The 17,454-nt window shown below is 53.1% G+C and overlaps 1 protein-coding gene across 1 annotated transcript; it reads left to right on the top strand.

The window, feature by feature from the left end:
• The first annotated feature begins 14,569 nt into the window (after positions 1 to 14,569).
• CITED4 (Cbp/p300 interacting transactivator with Glu/Asp rich carboxy-terminal domain 4) lies at positions 14,570 to 15,852 on the top strand. Its single transcript, XM_055139686.1, has one exon. The coding sequence runs from the start codon at positions 14,815 to 14,817 to the stop codon at positions 15,343 to 15,345; it is 531 nt and encodes a 176-aa protein (XP_054995661.1). The 5' UTR covers positions 14,570 to 14,814; the 3' UTR covers positions 15,346 to 15,852.
• The last annotated feature ends 1,602 nt before the right edge of the window (positions 15,853 to 17,454 follow it).

A 17,454-nucleotide genomic window follows, 5' to 3' on the forward strand; every position in this document is an offset into this window, starting at 1 on the left:
CAGACATTGCCTCTCCGTGGCCCCCACCCCACGACCCCAGCCAACGTGCCTGCCACAGTTTGAGAGGAGCAGGGCATAGTGGTCACCCGAAAAACTTAGTACCCTTCAGGCCAATGTTTAAATTCCAGGGTGGCCAGAGCCTTGCTGTGTGACCTGGACTCAGTCTTCTCTTCTGCACAATGAATGGGAGCAAACATAGACGGCGCCTTTCAGGATTGTTCTAAGAATTCAATGAGATCACACATGCCCATCACCTGACAGAGGGGCTCACCAAACATCAGCCGCTACTGAAGTAATAACAGAACTCTTCCTCATTCACTGGACCCAAGTCCGCTAACCCAAGGCTGCACCAGGAATTCTCCAGAACCCTCGAGACCATCAGCTGCTCTGGTTGAGGCTCCTCTCTCTGACTCAGGCTTGTCCTCCCTGGGGAGTGTTGACTGGCCAGGTCCTGGGAGGCCCTGACTTCCCCCAGCCCCTTCCTGTGCTTCCCTCAGCCCCTCCACCAGATGGCTGGCTTGGAAGCATGGCACTGTAGCACTGTAGCACTGTCATCCCATTGTTCACCGATTTGCTCAAGCAGGCACCAGTAACGTCTCCATTGTGAGACTTCTATTACTGTTTTGGCATATTGAATACACCACGGGTAGCTTGCCAGGCTCTGCCATGCGGGCGAGATACTCTTGGTAGCTTGCCGGGCTCTCCGAGAGGGACGGAGGAATTGAACCGGGTTGGCCGAGTGCAAGGCAAATGCCCTACCCATTGTGCTATCGCTCCAGCCCGTAAACATGGCACAGTGAAGGAAAAGGTGAGAAATGTGTTTCCTGAGGTGTCCTCAGTACACCTGCAAAAAGAAATACATTCCCACATAAAAAAGGATGTTCAGTAAAAAGTAGATTTTTTTTCTGGTTTAGTTTATTTGGGTTTATGGGCCATACCCTATGGTACTCAAGGGCTACTCCCAACTCAGTGCTCAGAGGGTCACTCCTGGCAGTGTTCGGGGTACCATGCAGTGTCAGGGATCAAATCCAGGGCTCCCACATACCAAACATGCACTCCAACCTTTTGGCTCATCTCTCCAGCCCCATGAGTCAGTTTCTCTAAAATCCTAGAATGAGTTCTTTGTTCAAGAAATTCTGGGTTCCCAAATGGACAAACTCATACAAAGAATATAGCCGTGTTAATATGTAATCATGTACAATGTGTTATGCCCTACTTTTTCTGCCATCAATTTTTCTAAAATATATTCATCTTTTCCTCCTTCCCTCCCTCCCTCCCTCCCTTCCTCCCTCTTTTCCCTCTCCCTCCTGTCATCCCTCCCACTCTCTTTCCCTCCCTCCCTCCCTCCCTCCCTCCCTCCCTCCCTTCCTTCCTCCCTCCCTTCCTTTCTTTTCCTCCCCAGCAGAGCTGGTGCCCCGGGGCTACACCCCCCCACCCCACCCCCGGCCTCTTTGGTGTTTGACCGGCCTTGCAATGCTGGGGATCAAACCTGGGGCCTTCGCCTGTAGGACACAGACTCCAGCTCTTTGAACGATCTCCTGATCCTTTATTCTCTCTCTGTGTGTATGTGAATATTCAGTTTTATTTCATTATTTTTCTTCCTGGTTCTTTAATACACTCACTTTTCATCTGTTTCTGTAACCTTGTCAATTGTTCTTCACTCAGAGCAAACAATCGTCTATTCTAAGTTGATGTCCTTTTGGATTTTGGGTGCTAAATGACTTTCCTTTCATGAACTGGTGATGTGTCTGGTAAAGCAGCTAATGTGAATGGTTATGCTGTTTTAAATGTCCTGACATGGGGGTGGGGGAATAGTAGGGCCAGAGAGATAGTACAGCGTGTTAAGGAGCTTGCTTTGCTTGCAGCTGACCTGGGTTCTGTCCCCAGCACCACATATGATCTCCTGAGCACAGCCAGGAACGATGCCTGAACACAGAGTCAAGAGTAATCCCTGATGGGCTGGAGCAATAGCACAGCGGGTAGGGCGTTTGCCTTGCACGCGGCCGACCCAGGTTCGATTCCCAGCATCCCAGCATCCCATATGGTCCCCTGAGCACTACCAGGGTGACTCCTGAGTGTAGAGCCAGGAGTAACCCCTGTGCGTTTCCTGTGTTAGATAGGAGGCAAAACCTCATGTCAGGGAGAAAACAAAGCAGAGAACATTCTGGTTCTGGCTGGTCTGAAAGTCCAGTTCTAGGTAAGCCTTTCTGACTTCATTGTTTGTCTCAATAACCTTTTGCATGGAAACAGCTACCTCAAGAGCTCAGAGTTTCAAGCCGGGTTGATCTTCTATGAACTCCCCATCCTGTGGGTAGCAATTTGGTTGGGCTCGGCAGGTTGAGCCTTTGGCTGGCACCTCCTGTATTCACAGATGTCATTTTGGTCAGCTGGTAATAACTTGACTGGGGTGGAACAGTTCATTCAGTAGGTGCCCGGTCACTCCAAGGTGTCTTAGCGTTTACTGAATAACTGCCCTCTGCCAGACACCGTGGGAGAGATGAGTCAAATTAATAGTTACTGAGCTGCTACTCTGTCAGCTGAGTGATGGAAATGTTCATGCATTTTCTGACTTTCTGATTGTTTGGTCATATTATCATCACCCCATTTTACAAGCAAGAAAACTGAGGTTGAGAAAAGAGGAATGACTGGCCTAAGATTTCAAGACCCAGAGGGGCAGAACTGGACTCTGAGTCAAGCATTCCTGAGCGTCTGCAGGAAGAGTGTGGTCTTTGAGGCCGAGCGATGGCACAGCTGGCAGAGTGTCAGCCTTGCACCTGGCCGACCAGCTTCAATATCCAGCACCCCAGATGGTCTCCCAGCACTGCCAGGAGCGATCCCTGAGCACAGAGCCAGGAGGAAGCCCTGGGTACCACCTGACATATGCTTACCCTCCCCCTTGAAATAAAGATTGTGGTTCTTCCCACACCACAGGGTAAACTCGCCCTTCGATGTGACCCAGGGCACTGGGCGCACACAGCATTCAGTGTCATTGATTCAGTGAGTGCGCCCTAATTTGCGAGGGGAGCTGTGTGTGATGCTGGGATGTGGAAATGACTCAGACACAGAATGCTGCAGCAGCATGGAGGAGGAAATGATGAATCACGCCAGGTTCGGGCTCCGTGTAGACTCGTTTCTCAGCCTGATTCGTCTTCTTTTTTTTTTTTTTTTGCTTTTTGGGTCACACGTGGCGATGCACAGGGGTTACTCCTGGCTCTGCACTCAGGAATTACTCCTGGCGGTGCTCAGGGGATCATATGGGATGCTGGGAATCGAACCCAGGTCGGCTGTATGCAAGGCAAACGCCCTACCTGCTGTGCTATTGCTCCAGCCCCCTCAGCCTGATTCTTAAGGGGAAGGTGATGCTGCTGAGGAAATGCAGTTCAGCCCGAACTCCCTCCCTTCAGATGTGCAGGGTCTCAGAGAGCTGGTGATGCAGCTGGCAGAGGCTGAAAGAGATAGTCCAGTGGGTAGGGCGTTACCTTGTGCACGGCTGACCCACGTGGATCCTGGGCACCACATATGGTTCCCTCAGCAGCTCCAGAAATGATCCCTGAGCACCACTGGGTGTGACCACACTCTCTCACACACACAAAACAACAGAGTTCAAGGTCATTGTCAGGGGATGGTCAAAGGCTCTCTGAGCTGCCACCAAGTGGGGCATAGGCAGCCACTTCCCGGGATACCTGTGTATGCCCCAAATAGCAGCTTCTGCAGGGAGGGGATCTCCTTGCCATCTTCTGAGGCTGCCTGGGGATTCCTGAGCCCCAGGGAACCATTTCTGCCCATCTGTGGAGGGAGTGCTCAGAATAGAGAGCATCCCAGTGCCCCGAGGGCAGGCAGGAACACCAGGGAGGCAGGGCATGTGTGATGGGGAATGAGCCAGACCCCGCAGGAAGTGCCAGCTGGGGTCCCACCTGCTGCTGACCCATCCTGCCTCAGCAACCTTCTCAGTGTCTGGACAAGGAGGGCGAAATGCCCAGCACAGCTAACACCTTTTGCATCTTGAGCTACGGTCAGCAAAATCAGGGCTGCCTGAGGAAGAGAGCAGAGCTGCAGAGCGCAGGCCGCAGGGCCACAAGGGCTGGCTGGACTCCTGGAATGAAAGGCACGGGAACTCACGCAGGACCCGCTCTCCACGGCCCTCTCGTCCCTCGCACATGCTTCCTCTGCCTCCCTCTGCAGACAGGCTTCTTTGATCTCTCATTTTTCGTGCCTGTGGCAAAAGCCAGCTGCCCCCAGCCTGCAAGCAGTAATGGTGTGATGGCTCAGCCCCCACCAGAGGCCACTTCCCATCCCAACTCCAAATGCACAGGACAAAAAACCCGGCCCACTGTTACCGGGCAGACTTGAAGGGTGGTTGGGAAAACGGAGACAATAGTGGAGGGAAGGTGACAGTGGTGATGGGATTGGTGTTGGAATATTGAACGTCTGTAAGAAATTAGGATGAACAGCTTCGTAAATGATGGTGTTTAAATAAAATGGGGGAAAAGGGAAAAAAAGAAAGACAATGGCCCAGTTTAAACCCAAAGCCCAGCACATTGTTCTATGGCTCAGGGTGGGGAATGGTCATGGGGCCCAGCAAAGGACCCCATGGGTAAAGTGATAAGAGGAAGAAACATTAAAAAAAAAATAAATGACAAGGGGCTGGACTGATAGCACAGCGGGTAGGGTGTTTGCCTTGCACGTGGCTGACCCAGGTTCGATTCCTAGCATCCCATATGGTCCCCCAAGCACCGCCAGGAGTAATTCCTGAGTGCATGAGCCAGGAGTAACCCCTGTGCATCATCGGGTGTGACCCAAAAACCAAAAAAATTAAAATGACAAGGAGGTACTTCCAGTTGCCATAAGCTTGGTAAGTTCCCCTAAATGAGGGTGTGGACATCAGCTGTTCCTACACAGCCGCGCACTTCATCAAAAGTGCTGAGTCTTGAACCCCAGAAACAGCTCCAAGGAGTAGAGGAGGAAGAAGGAGGACGGTGGAGGGCCAGGAGGATGGGGTGGCTGGGCTGGCTCACGGCAAATGCAGGACCAACTGATCTCAGTCAGTCTCACACCGAGATCAGAACTCCAGCCTCTTACATCCTCACCAGGAGGGCAGTCCCCAGAACTGGCAGGTACTTGAGTGGTAACAGCAACTCCATTTGGCTTTGGATCATTGCCCAGAGACAATGAATCTCTCGGAGCCACCTATGATTGCTTGTCGCCAGTTTCCCAGCTGCTGAGAGGTGGGTGTGCCTTCCAGGAAAGGTGTGGATCCGGTTCCGACAGCATTCATAACAGCATGGCATGCAGATGCATATGGGCCCAGACGACTTGTCTTTCCCTCTCTTTTGATGTGCGTAAGAGTAATGTGGAATTCAGGGGCTGGAGCAATTGTACAGTGGGTACACTTGCCTTGCAAGCCGTCAACCCAGGTTCAATCCCCAGTGTCCCGTATGGTCCCCTGAACCCAGAAGGAATCCCTGGCACCACCAGGAGTGGCCCCCAAACCAAAAACAATAATTAGAACAGCTTTTTTTTTAAAAAAAAAAAAAGGAATCAAAAAATCAAATTTTTTTTAATTTACAAAAGAGTGAATATGAAATTCTACGTTGGATATGTGCTTTTTCAATAAGCAGTGATTTTTCCCCTATATTGTATGTTGACATACAAACAAACATATATACACAAATATACCTACTGCTCTAAAGATTGGACATGCACAATAGTACATTTAATAGGTTTCATAGGAATTCTTTTGGGGGGTCACAGCCACCAGTGCTCAGGAGCCACTTACAACACAGTGCTTGGAGGTTATTTCTAGCTGTGTTTGGTGGACCGTGCCATGCCAGGGTTTGAACCCAGGCCTCACACATGTAAACCACGTACTTACCCTGTTGAACTTTCTACCCTATTCCCCATAGAGGATTCTGAAGGGCTCTGTGTGACTTGCCTTAGACGTTGATGGAGCTTTCTGCCCTGGCCCTACTAAACATGACTTTTCTAGATGTGGCTATGCCCCTCCCTCTGAGATCTACCTCTTCCATGGGGTCATGCCTCTGGTACTCTCAGTGTCCTGGATTGAGGGGGGTGCCCTGGCTCCACCTGTTTCCAATCTCACTTGCAACACTTTGACTCAGTCCTCAGTGCCAGCTTGACTGGACTCTTGCCGACCTGGCAGGCTTCCCTCCAGCTCCTCAAACCCATAAGCTTTGCCCACCTGAGTCTTGGCACATGCTGCATATTCGCCCAAAACACCTTGGCAGAGACGGCCTGGCCATCAGGTCCACCACCAAGTCCCTCCTGGGCCTCTCCTCAGAGGATGTCCCAGGCACCCCGTCTGTTTCCGTCTTAGCTCTTGACGGTTTGTCATTGTTTTGCTTTTTTTCACTTGGTTCTCCTTTCTGTTACTATTAACATGTAAGCGTCACAGTATCAGGAAGTGTGTGGCACCAAGCAGGAGCGCAGGAAGTACGGGTGGGAAGAGTGGATGAATGAGTCTGCCCTTTCCACGGTTCACCTCCACTCCGCCCTGATGCTCTAGGGCAGAAGCAACCCCCCAGTAGGGGGATCATCACTGTCCTGCTCTGAACTGCCCATGGACCCTCCTGCCCCCCAAGTCACTAGCAATATTGCCTGGGAAGAGCAAGTGCTGGATGTGGGGCTACAGTTGTCCCCTGCTTGAGGCCAAGGAGATAGTACAACAGTTAAGACACTTGCTTTGCATGTGGCCAACCCTGGTTCGACCCCCCCGCACCCCATATGGTCCCCTGAGCACTACCAGGATTAATTTCTGAGTGGAGAGCCAAGAGCAACCCCTGAGCACTGCCGGGTATGGCCATTCTCCCCCACCAATGCACCCGCTCCCCAAACAACAACAACAAAGAATAGTTGCTCCTTCCCATTCTGCCCTCACCACTTGCTAACTCTGAAAAGTAGCCAGACTCGTGCACCTCTCACCAGCTCCCTCCCTTTCTGGAGCTGGGTGAAGTCCTTCCAGCTCTCCTTTCTCCCTTGCAGCAAGCTCTGCCCACGTGATTGTCTGAGTTACTAGCACTGACTTCCAATCAGAGTGCAGGCTCCAGCTCTCCCTCTCCTGACACAAACAGCCATTCTTCTAGCCTCACCCAGTGGCATGGCACTTCCTGAGCTTTGCCCTGGATGTTCACGCCTTCGTGCTCTTATTCAGAAGCTGACTTCATTGTCAAGAAGCTCATTTCCCTGCCTTCCGAGTTAGCCCAGATGCAGTCTGCTGAGAAGACTCCCTGCCCCGTGATCTCTCCCACCCCTTTTGTGCCCTCCCCCTCCGCCCCAATCTGCAGTGCCTGCTTTGCACCCGGGAATGTTTTCCTCCCTGCAGGCTCCCATCTGCTAAGTCTGTGCTATATGAAATACAACAGGCTCTGTGCCAGGCAGGTGCCTGCAAGTGGATCCCTTCTATCCTCAAGATAACCATCATCGGAGCTGGAGCGATAGTATAGCAGGTAAAGTGTTTGTCTTGCATGCAGACGATCTGGTTCAATCCCTGGCATCTCATATGGTCCCCCAAGCACCACCAGGAGTGATTTCCTGAGCACTGCTGGGCATGGCTCAAAAACAAAAACAAAAAAAAATTTAAGACAACCATCCTCTAGTGGCACCAGAGCAAGCAGAAAGCACGTGATAACTGATTTTCAGGCCAGGGAAGCCTGAAAGCCTGAGGTCAGGTGTGATAGCACTAAAGTCCATCTCACCCGACTCTGAATCTCAGGTGGGAAAGGACCCTAGTTACAATGACATTGCTAATAAGGCACATTTTCTTTCTTTTTTATTTTAAATTTTTTATTGAATCACCATGTGAAAAGTTACAAAGCTTCCAGGCTTAAATCTCAGCCATACAATGATCAAATACCCATCCCTTCACCAGTGCACATGTTCCACCACCAAGAACCCCAGAATACCTCCCCTCCCACCCATCCCCACCCTACCCCCCGCCTGTGTGGCTGATGATTCTCACTTTACTTTCTCTTTATTTTGATTACATTCAATATTTCGACAGAAAACTCACTATTATTATTTGGAATTTTCCCCCAACAATCAGACCTGCCGAAAATGCATCATTTGATAATTTGTTTTCCATTGCTGAGAATGAAGAGCATATGAGGTTTTGGATTTCTGGTATTTTAGTAACTAAGTCCAGAGAAATTTCTGCCAGAAGGTGCGTCACTGCAAGCTCGTACCTCTGTTTAGTGGGCCTTATAAGATGGTGGTCGCCACGCCGCTGGGGAAAGGAAAGGCCGAGGGACAGAAACCTTTCCCCTCCCGGGGTGGCATGGTTCATGGTTCCCCTCCCCGTAGCTCAGTACTCAGTCTAGAGGCATTTCTGCAGGAAGCCACTGGGTGCTGAAAGTAGTTAGTCAGTCTCAGGGATCATGGGCTTTCGGGAACGGAACAGCCGTTCGTGTGCGGCCACTCAGGGTCTCATCTGGGCAGAGAGCGGCGGGCACATTTTTCTTAGGCAGTCAGGTGTGTCAGGACTACAACAGAGACTATGGTACATGGAAAACCCAGGTTCTCCACTCTGGCCTCCTTAGCACCATTTGATTTTTACTTCATATTCGTTTTCTCAGCTATAAAATGAAACTAATTACCTTCTTTCTCAGATATTGTAAAGATTAAGTGAGATGATCTAAGTATAGAAACTAGACTAGGTTCATATTACGCGCTCCGTGTTAGGTACTATGATTATTATTATTCTGCTCTCATGCTGAAAAAATGGCTGCTGACCCTCCAGGCATCACATCCCTAGCAGGAAAGAAGAAAAAACAAAATTCGCAGAAGGTGAATGCTTCCTCAAACCATCTGTTTTATTTTTAATAGAAGAAAAATTTTACAAAACGTTTTAGCCCCCCAGAAGGAATCCTCATAGTCATTAAGTGCTTGGTCCCATTATGCTCTCACCCCTGTCGCTGGCAATTCTAATTTATGTTTTGACTCTGTGCATTAACCTGTATCACTGTATCACTGTCATCCCATTGTTCATCAGTTTGCTCGAGCGGGTGCCAGTAACATCTCCATTTGTCCCTGTCGCATGCTAGTGTAGCCTGCTATGCTACACTAGCACGTGCATTAACCTACTTTACAAAAAAAAATTTTTGACTTTCTAGGTCACATCCGGTGATGCTCAGGGGTTACTCCTGGCTCTATACTCAGGGATCACTCCTGATGGTGCTCAGGAAACCATATAGGATGCCAGGGATCGAACCTGGGTCGCATGCAAGGGAAGCCCCCTCCCCACTGTCCTATGGCTCCATCATCAATTCTACAAATTCTATCCTCTCTTAAAATACTTTTCTGAAAGCCTCTGGAAAGCAAACCTCTTCTCATATTCCACTGGCCAGGAATATGTTCTTCAACTGGGTACATTGGTGTCCTTGACAGAATCAACGTTCTATTATCCTATATTCTAATACCTACTGAGCACCTACAACCTATTGTTTTGTTTTCAATTCCTACCCAGCGGGGCCCCAGCTCTTTGAGGGAGTTACACTCAGTTCAGAGATCATTCCTGGTGAAGCTCGAGAGGCCATGCAGTAAACAGGATGGAACCTAAGCTTCCCACATGCAAAGTATGTGTTCAGATGCTTGAACTATCTTTCTGTCCCCACTAAAACTATATATATTTTTTCTGGCCCCCTACAATCATGATTATTATTTGTTCATTTGCTTTGTTTTGGAGCCACATCCAATGATGTTCAGGGGCAGTATAATTCTGGTTTTGTGCTCAGGGGTCACTCCTGAAGGTGTTTGGGGACCAGATGCAGTGCCAGGGTCAAACTGTGGTCAGCTGCATGCAAAGTAAGCATCTTAATCCCTGTACTATCTCTTCAGCTGCTACCACCATATTTTATTGATTCTAACAAGTCTCTGCCCTTGGAGCTGACAGTTCAGTGATAAGGAAATAACTAAGCAGCATAAATAGGTGACCTCTTTAATGTGTTAGTAGATGATGAATGTTTAGAAAAAAAGTAAAAGTGGACCAAAATTAAAAGTAAGGCTTTGGGGGATGGGTCAGGGACTGGTTGCTGAATGTATTAGTTCTTTACTGCTATATAATAAATTAATCCAAAACTTAGCCACTTAAAACACAGAGGAACTGAAGAGCTAGTACATGCACTAAGGCACTTGCTTGCATAAGGACAAGCCACACATGGTCCCTTGAGCACCGCCATAAGTGGCTCCCAAGCACCGACTTATTCCTGAGCACTACCAGGTGTGACCCCAACCTTCCTTCCTTCCTGCCCCCACCCCCAATATAAAAGCATGAGGGAGCTGGAGCAATAGTATAGCAGATGAGTGTTTGCCTTGCATGCAGCCGACCTGGATTCGATCCCTGGCATTCCATATGGTCCCTAAGCACCACCAGGAGTAATTCCTGAGTGTAGAACCAGAAGTAACCCCTGAGTATCACTGGATGTTACCCCAAAAGCAAAAAAAAAAAAATTAAATAATTGAAACATGCACTGTGTTTATCCCTGTGAATCGGGAATCCAAGAATGGATTGCCTGGCTTATTCAGGTTCAGATTTTCTGACAAAGTTGTAAGGAAGATGCCAGCTGGGTCTGTGGTCCTCCAGAGGCTGAGGGCTTGCCTCTGAGGCAGCTGACACACATGGCAGCTGGCAAAAGACCTGAGCTCCTGACTGTTGGCAGGGAGCCTGGCTTCCTTGCCCCATGGACCTCTCCAGACAAGCTGGCTGATCACCCCAGAACCAATCAATCAAGAGCAAACACAAAGAGAAACCCACCATCGCTTTCACGACCCTCACTTTTGCTCAATTACGTCAGTACCCACTCAAGGAAGGGAACTTTCAAAGGCACCGATGAGTACACGGAGGTTTGGGGGCATCACTCCAATAGGGTAGTTAGGACAAAACAAAGGTCACTTTTTTTGTCCTTGCAGTTCTGAACATGGAACCCAGCCATATATACTTCACATGGAACCACATCCCAGCCCTAAGGAAGATACTATTCAAGCAAAGGCTTGAAGGAGGTGAGGGAATTAGCCAAGGAGCTACGGGGGACAGGGGACAGGGGAGCATGTGCTCAATGCCAGAGAGCACAGCTGGCATTGTTGGGATGCCAGCTTACCCAGATGCTGAGGAAGACAAAGTAGAGTGGCCATGGGGAGGTACTAGGGATCTCCTGAGCATCCGCCCATGGAAGCCAACACCACCCTCCTTCCCCCATCACTGGCTGCGTGCCCTTGTCCACATCACCTTAGTCCCAGAGTCCTTTTCCATGAATTGGGAATGAGGGAAGTAACGGCTCCCAGGTCTATAAAGAGGATTAAATGGAATAATACTCGTCAGGCACCCAGCATGTGCCAGCGCCTAGTGACCCCCCCCCCACCGCCAGGCGGGGCCAGCTCAGATCCTCTGTGGTCAGTCACAGCAGCCTCGCTCTGCTGCTGTGGGTGGGGCTGGATCCTCACAGAGCCTCACTGAGCCACATCCCCAGTAACTTCCTTCCCACCAGCTGACAGTGGTGGACAGTGGCGGCAGTCATCAGCAGGGGTCTCAGGGGACACGCCCTTCAGGGAACTAACTGGTCAATCTTCTGCCATTCTCAGTAGCCCTGAGGCAGCAGGACTGAACTTTCTGGGCTGGATCTCAGAGCTGCCTTCAGACTTGAAGCCGTCGGGCTGTGTGCTGGGGGGCAGGGGACAGGGGTTCTGTGGGGACCCAGGAGTCAACACAGAGGTGGTGGAGTGAGGTTTTCCCCAGAATGTCTCCTGAGCTCTCCTGCTTTGTCATTCAGGGGCCAACGTTTACTGAGTCTGCACCTTGCTTGGCCTGGGGTGCTGGGAACGGGGTAGAGGTCAAACCCAAGATTTGGGGTCTTGGCAAAAGCAGAAGCCTCCTTTGGGTAGATCCCTCTATATGTGCTCAAGAGAGTGGACCATACACAAGGAAGGAGGGGGATGGGTCACATCCCACGTGGTGGCACCCCTGGGAGCTTGACTTCCTTCCATTGGCTGATGCTCATGAGATCAGGACTCGGGCGTGGTGGGCCTTGTCAGTGTCCAGCCCCTGGAGGGAAGCACCAGGGGTCAGTGGAGATCTGTGAAGCTCCCGAACCAGGCTGTCTTCGCCTACCATTGACATCAACTCACTTCCTGGGGAGGTGGGGAGAGCCAAGCAAGCGGGTTCCAATCTCACTTCCTTTCTCTGTCAGAAATGGTAATGATTTCTACTGGCCTACCAAGTTCATTCAGTCACTACTCAAGTTCTTGCTACATGCCCAGCACTGTTTGGAGAGCTGAGAAGCTGTCAGAACAAGACGTTCAAGGCCTCTGGTTCTTGGAGGGCTGACGTTCAAGTGGGAACTGCAGTTCTCTGACATGATGCCGTGACATGATGCCAAGTGGCAGTAGGTGCCAAGGAGAATAATGGGCCAGGGTGGTGGGCCATTTTCTCTAGAAGGTGGCCAGGGAAAGTGCTTTGACATGAAGCTCACGGTTCTCCTGCCTTCTGCAGAAAGAGGTGCCCAGAGGGGAAGCAGCAGAATCCTGAGAAATGCACGTCCTGAGTAGTCCTGGTCCCGCAGAGTAAAGTAGCAAGTCCTGGAAGTGCTAGTGAGTATGAAATCCAGCAGGAGCAATGCTGCTGTCAGAGCTGAAGTTAGCACCTAGCATGGGGGTGCGGAGACCTTGGCTCCAGGCACCCAGAGTTGCTTGTGACCTTCCCACAAGTTCTCCAGGTGACTGGGCAAGGATTACAATCTCATCCCAGGCACTGGATATGGTCCCTTCACTATAGAGTCAGCAGTAAGAAAGCCCTGAGCACCACCAAAAAAAATGTCCCTTTCACTGAGCAGAAAATTGAGGCCAAAGGAATCAAGGGGCAGCCTCTTTCCAATGCCCAACGGTCTTGCATAGATAGTACAGTGAGTAGGGTGCTTGACTTACACACACAGTCAAACCAGGTTTGAGCCCCAGTATCTCTTATGGTCCCCAACCACTGCCTGGATAATTCCTGAGTGTAGAACCAGGAGTAACCCCTGAACATCGCAGAGTGTGGCCCAAAGCAAAACAAACAGAAAGAAAACTTGATTCTCACTAGACACACACAGACACACACATTCACACCCCAGCTGGATAAATCCAGGTTCTAGCAAGTCCCAAGACAACTAAAGGATAGGAAGAGTAACAGGGAAGAGAGAGGCCAAGTGTCAATCACATGGAGGGCAAGGTTCAGAGAAGCTGTCTGGGTTCCCTGGAGAGACTCCAGGTGCCCCAAAGGCACTGGCATTTGCACGCTGACTGATCGCGCATGATCCCCCAGATAGCCACTTTGCTTTTGTGTGCCTCAGTCTATCTACAAGCAAAATGGGACTGACAATCCCCGCCCTGCACCCCATTAGATACTTGTAGAAAGTAAACATCTAAGTGACTATTATAATCAAAGAAAGGCATGATAGTAATCACTGGCCCACTCAGAAGGTCTCCAGACCCAGATTAAATTCAGTCTTTCACTCATCTGCGGTCCATCTTCGAGCACCTGTAGCACGCGAGGTTCTGGGCTGCTCACTGTGCGTGTATGGACTACAGCCCAACGAGGTCAGTGGCTGCCACTGGTTCCACTTTATTGAAGAAGAAACCAAAACTCAGAGGTATGAGTTGCAAGTCATTTGGCTCATTTGTTCATTTACTTTGGGCCAAGTACTGAGGACCGAAGATGAGCAAGTCCTTTAGGAGTCATGCCCACCAATTACCTTAATAACAGCTCAGTTCATGCTCCCACAGTGAGTGGGAGCAGGGGGAAGAGGAGCAACTGGTTCCCAGGGGGTGATGGGAATGGGAAACCAGCTGACCTTCCGCGGGATGCTGTACTGTGCCCAGGGTAGAGGTGGCAATCACAAGACCTGGCTCAAGTCTTGCTGTGTCAAGGTTCTGCTCTGTATATTCTGCTCTGTGGTCCCAGGAAACCTATCCTGAGACCACTGAGTCTCTCCCTCCATCTGGAAAATTAAGAGACTCTGCTTGAGAAGCTGCAGTTCTGGGGTCTAAACCTCTAGTCATCCTACCCTGTCTCTGCCCAGTTTAAACTCGATCCCAGCCCGTGCCAAAGTTGACCTGGAAGTGTCAGTCCAACTCCCTCAAAGAAAAGTACCAAAGGGGACAGAGTGATAATACGGTGGGTAAGATGCTTGGTTCGATCCCCTGCATCCCACATGGTCCCCCGAGCACTGCCAGGAGTAATTCCTGAGTGCAGAACCAGGGACTCTTAAGTATAGCCACAAACAAAAGGAGAGGAAAGGAAAGAGGAAAGGGGGGGGAAGAGGGGGAGAGGAAGGGAGAAGAGGAAAGGAGAGGAGGAGAGGAGAGGAGACAGAGGGGGAGAGGTGAGGATAGGATGATAGACCACAGCACTGACTGAGCGCTCAAGAGCCTGCTGGGAGGTCTTGAGACCCAAAAGGAGGCGCTCCGAGAGGGGCGGGGCTGGGAGCTGGAGGAGCGGCACGCCCCGCCCAGGGGCGGCGCACCCAGCCAATGAGCGCCCGGGAGCGGGGGAGCCCCGCCCCCGGGTATAAGAGGCCGCGCCGCAGGAGCCGCGGGCCGAGGCCCAGAGTCCGCGCCGGGAAGTTTGCGGAGTCTTCGCTGCTGGCGCCCGGGTGTCCACTCCCGCAGGACTTGCGTTCTGGCGGCACCGGCGGGCCTGGAGCGCGAGTCGGATCGGTCTTTCTTTACGCCGCTGGGCTGCGGGGAAGATTCGGGGCCGCGACCCCTCGCCGCGGGACGGCAGCTGACCCGGACCTGTGCGCGCCCGGACTGTCCCCACGTCCGCCCGCGGCCATGGCTGACCACCTGATGCTCGCCGAGGGCTACCGCCTGGTCCAGAGGCCCCCGCCCGCCGCGCCGGCCCACGGCGCTCACCTGCTCCGGACTCTGCCGCCCTACGCGGGCCCCGGCCTGGACGGCGGGCTGCGGCCGCGGGGGGTCCCGCTGGGCCCGCCGCCCCCCGTGCCCGGCGCGCTGGCCTACGCGGCCCTGGGGCCGCCCCCCGCCTTCCACCAGCCCTTCGCCGCCGTGCCTCCGCCCGCCGCCGCCAGCGCGCACCTGCCGCCTGTGGCCGCGCCCCCCGGGGCCCCGGCGGTGGCCGCGGGCCCCGCGCCCGGCAGCCCGGCCCCGCTGCCGCCGCCGCCCGCGCACGCCCTGGCGGGCATGGACGCCGAGCTCATCGACGAGGACGCGCTGACGTCGCTCGAGCTGGAGCTGGGGCTGCACCGCGTGCAGGAGCTGCCCGAGCTCTTCCTGGGCCAGAGCGAGTTCGACTGCTTCTCGGACCTGGGCTTAGCGCCGCCCGCCGGCTCGGTCAGCTGCTGAGCGCCGCCCGGCGCCTGCCCGCCTGCCCGCGCGGCCGGACCTCCCGCCGCGCCCCTCCCCGCACCCTGAGCGCGCCACGCACCCTCCGTGAGGGTGGGGGACAGCGCGTGGGCGCACCAAGCCCTCGTCGGCCGCGACTCCGAAGGGCCTCTCTTGTCCATCCCGCCGGGCCTCCTGCTGGATGACCATCTGGCTTCACCTCGCTGACCCTGAGCCTCAGCGGTAAAAACCAAGGGGGAGCTGAACCCCCTTTCGGACGCCTGGTTCATGGATTGAGTTCTCTCAGACTCTCCCTCCACCCGAACCCCCAATCTGAGCCACTCCGGGCCCCTGCCTGATTTCCCGCTCTCTCCTCGTGCGTCTCCTGGGGTCTGGCCCCGGGACCCTGAAGCCGCCCCTCCCACCCGGGCGCTCTGGGCGCCGAAGCCCACTCTGCCCAAGCCCGCCCGCAGCGGGAAGTAACGTCCCATTTGGCCTCCAAAACCAAAATAAAACTGGGTCACTTTACTGTCTGGTGTTTTCATTTCCCCCTCTCTCCCCTCCTGGGCTATATTTGGCTTCTGGAGCCCTGGGGGTGCTGGGGGGACCTGGGGGAGATGCTGCAACCATTGCTGGCAGTGCCCAGGAGAGGAAACGGACGGTTTCTTTTGAAAATATCCGAGTTGTGCAATTGTTTGGTCATCATCTGGAAGGCAGAGACTCTGCCCCCACCCCCAGCCTCTCAGCTCACAGCTCCTGGGAGGGCACAGAAAGGGGCAGGCTCAGGGGTGCTACCCACCCTGTGTGTTCAGGGCAACCCCAAAGCCAGAGGGGAGCAAGCACTAGCTGAGGATTCAGCAGTCCTGACTTGAGTCATGACCATCCCTCATCCAGCAGCCCGTGTCTGCTGACGGATGGCAGCAGTTTGGTGACTGGGGGGAACTCCGAAGGGCCCCTCTTGTCCGAGTGCTCTCAGGTGGCTGACCCAGGTGCTGCCTGCATCTGCCTGTAGCTTCTGGTCTTGCTGTTCCACAGATGCTGGTCTTGAAGGGCTTCCCCACTGCCAACACTCTCCCAAGAAAAAGTGGAAAAAAGCCTGGGTCCCAGCGGAGTCCCCAAGCCTGAGGGGGGGCCTCATTCCCAGTCCCAAGATCACCCTAAGTAGAAAATTAGAAGCCACTGGACCAGGAGGTAGCCCTAGGGAGGTGAGCGATACCAGCTGGATCCACAGGAAGTGGTTACTGCAGGAGGGGAGGGGAAGGGAGAGGAGGGCAGAGGAAGGAGATGGAATGGAAGGGGAGAGAGGGGGGACAGGGGGAAAAGAGAGAAGGGAAGAAGAGGGAGAAGAAGGGGAGGGGAGAAGGAGAAGGGAGCGAAGGGGGCCTGCTTTGGTCAGGCAGACATTGAGAACTGTCACTGGGACTGATCACTAAGGTGTCCATCCTTCCTGAGACAGCAGGACACATTGTCCTCTCCTGTGGGGACGTCTCAGAGAGTGTCAGAGATGTGGACCCAGCTGGTGTGCTACCCCGGCCCTACCTTCTCTGTCTACCTGTCTGCTGCCTGTTCTCCAACCCTCAGAAGCCAGAGGGGACAGGAGACAGTGCGGCAGCTGGACCCCCTGATGCCACACTGCTCTGGGTGGGACAGGGGGCTGTCACTGTCCTGGCCTCCTCCTGCCAGCTGCCTAGCTCTCTCCCCTGAATCCACCCCGCAGCTCGTGGGAGGCGTATTGCTGGTGAAACAGCGGGGCAGGCACTTTAGTGCCCTTTTCATGGGAGAGAAACTGAGGCTTGGAAGGAATCAGGACCATGGACACCAATCCCTCATAACAAATAGGCCCCTTGTTTGCTGGGCAAACACTGACCTTCCTCACCTCTGCAGTCTCCCTCTCAGCCCTCCCCATGCTGACCCCCAGGCTCCATGCTGCTAGAGAAACCCTCTTAGCCCCCACTTCTGGGCTCCTTCTCCACACCTGCCCGCAGTCTCCAGAGCTGACATGGGCACCGTGTGTGCCGGAGAACATGGGCGGGAGAGTCAGGACCCCAGACCAGCTTGGTGGAAGAATGTGTGACCCAGATTCCTGTCGCCTCTCTCTTCCCTACCAGGCAGGTCCCTGCCCTCTCTGAC

The sequence above is a fragment of the Sorex araneus genome, chromosome 5 (assembly GCF_027595985.1).
Source record: "Sorex araneus isolate mSorAra2 chromosome 5, mSorAra2.pri, whole genome shotgun sequence".
Taxonomy (NCBI): domain Eukaryota; kingdom Metazoa; phylum Chordata; class Mammalia; order Eulipotyphla; family Soricidae; genus Sorex; species Sorex araneus.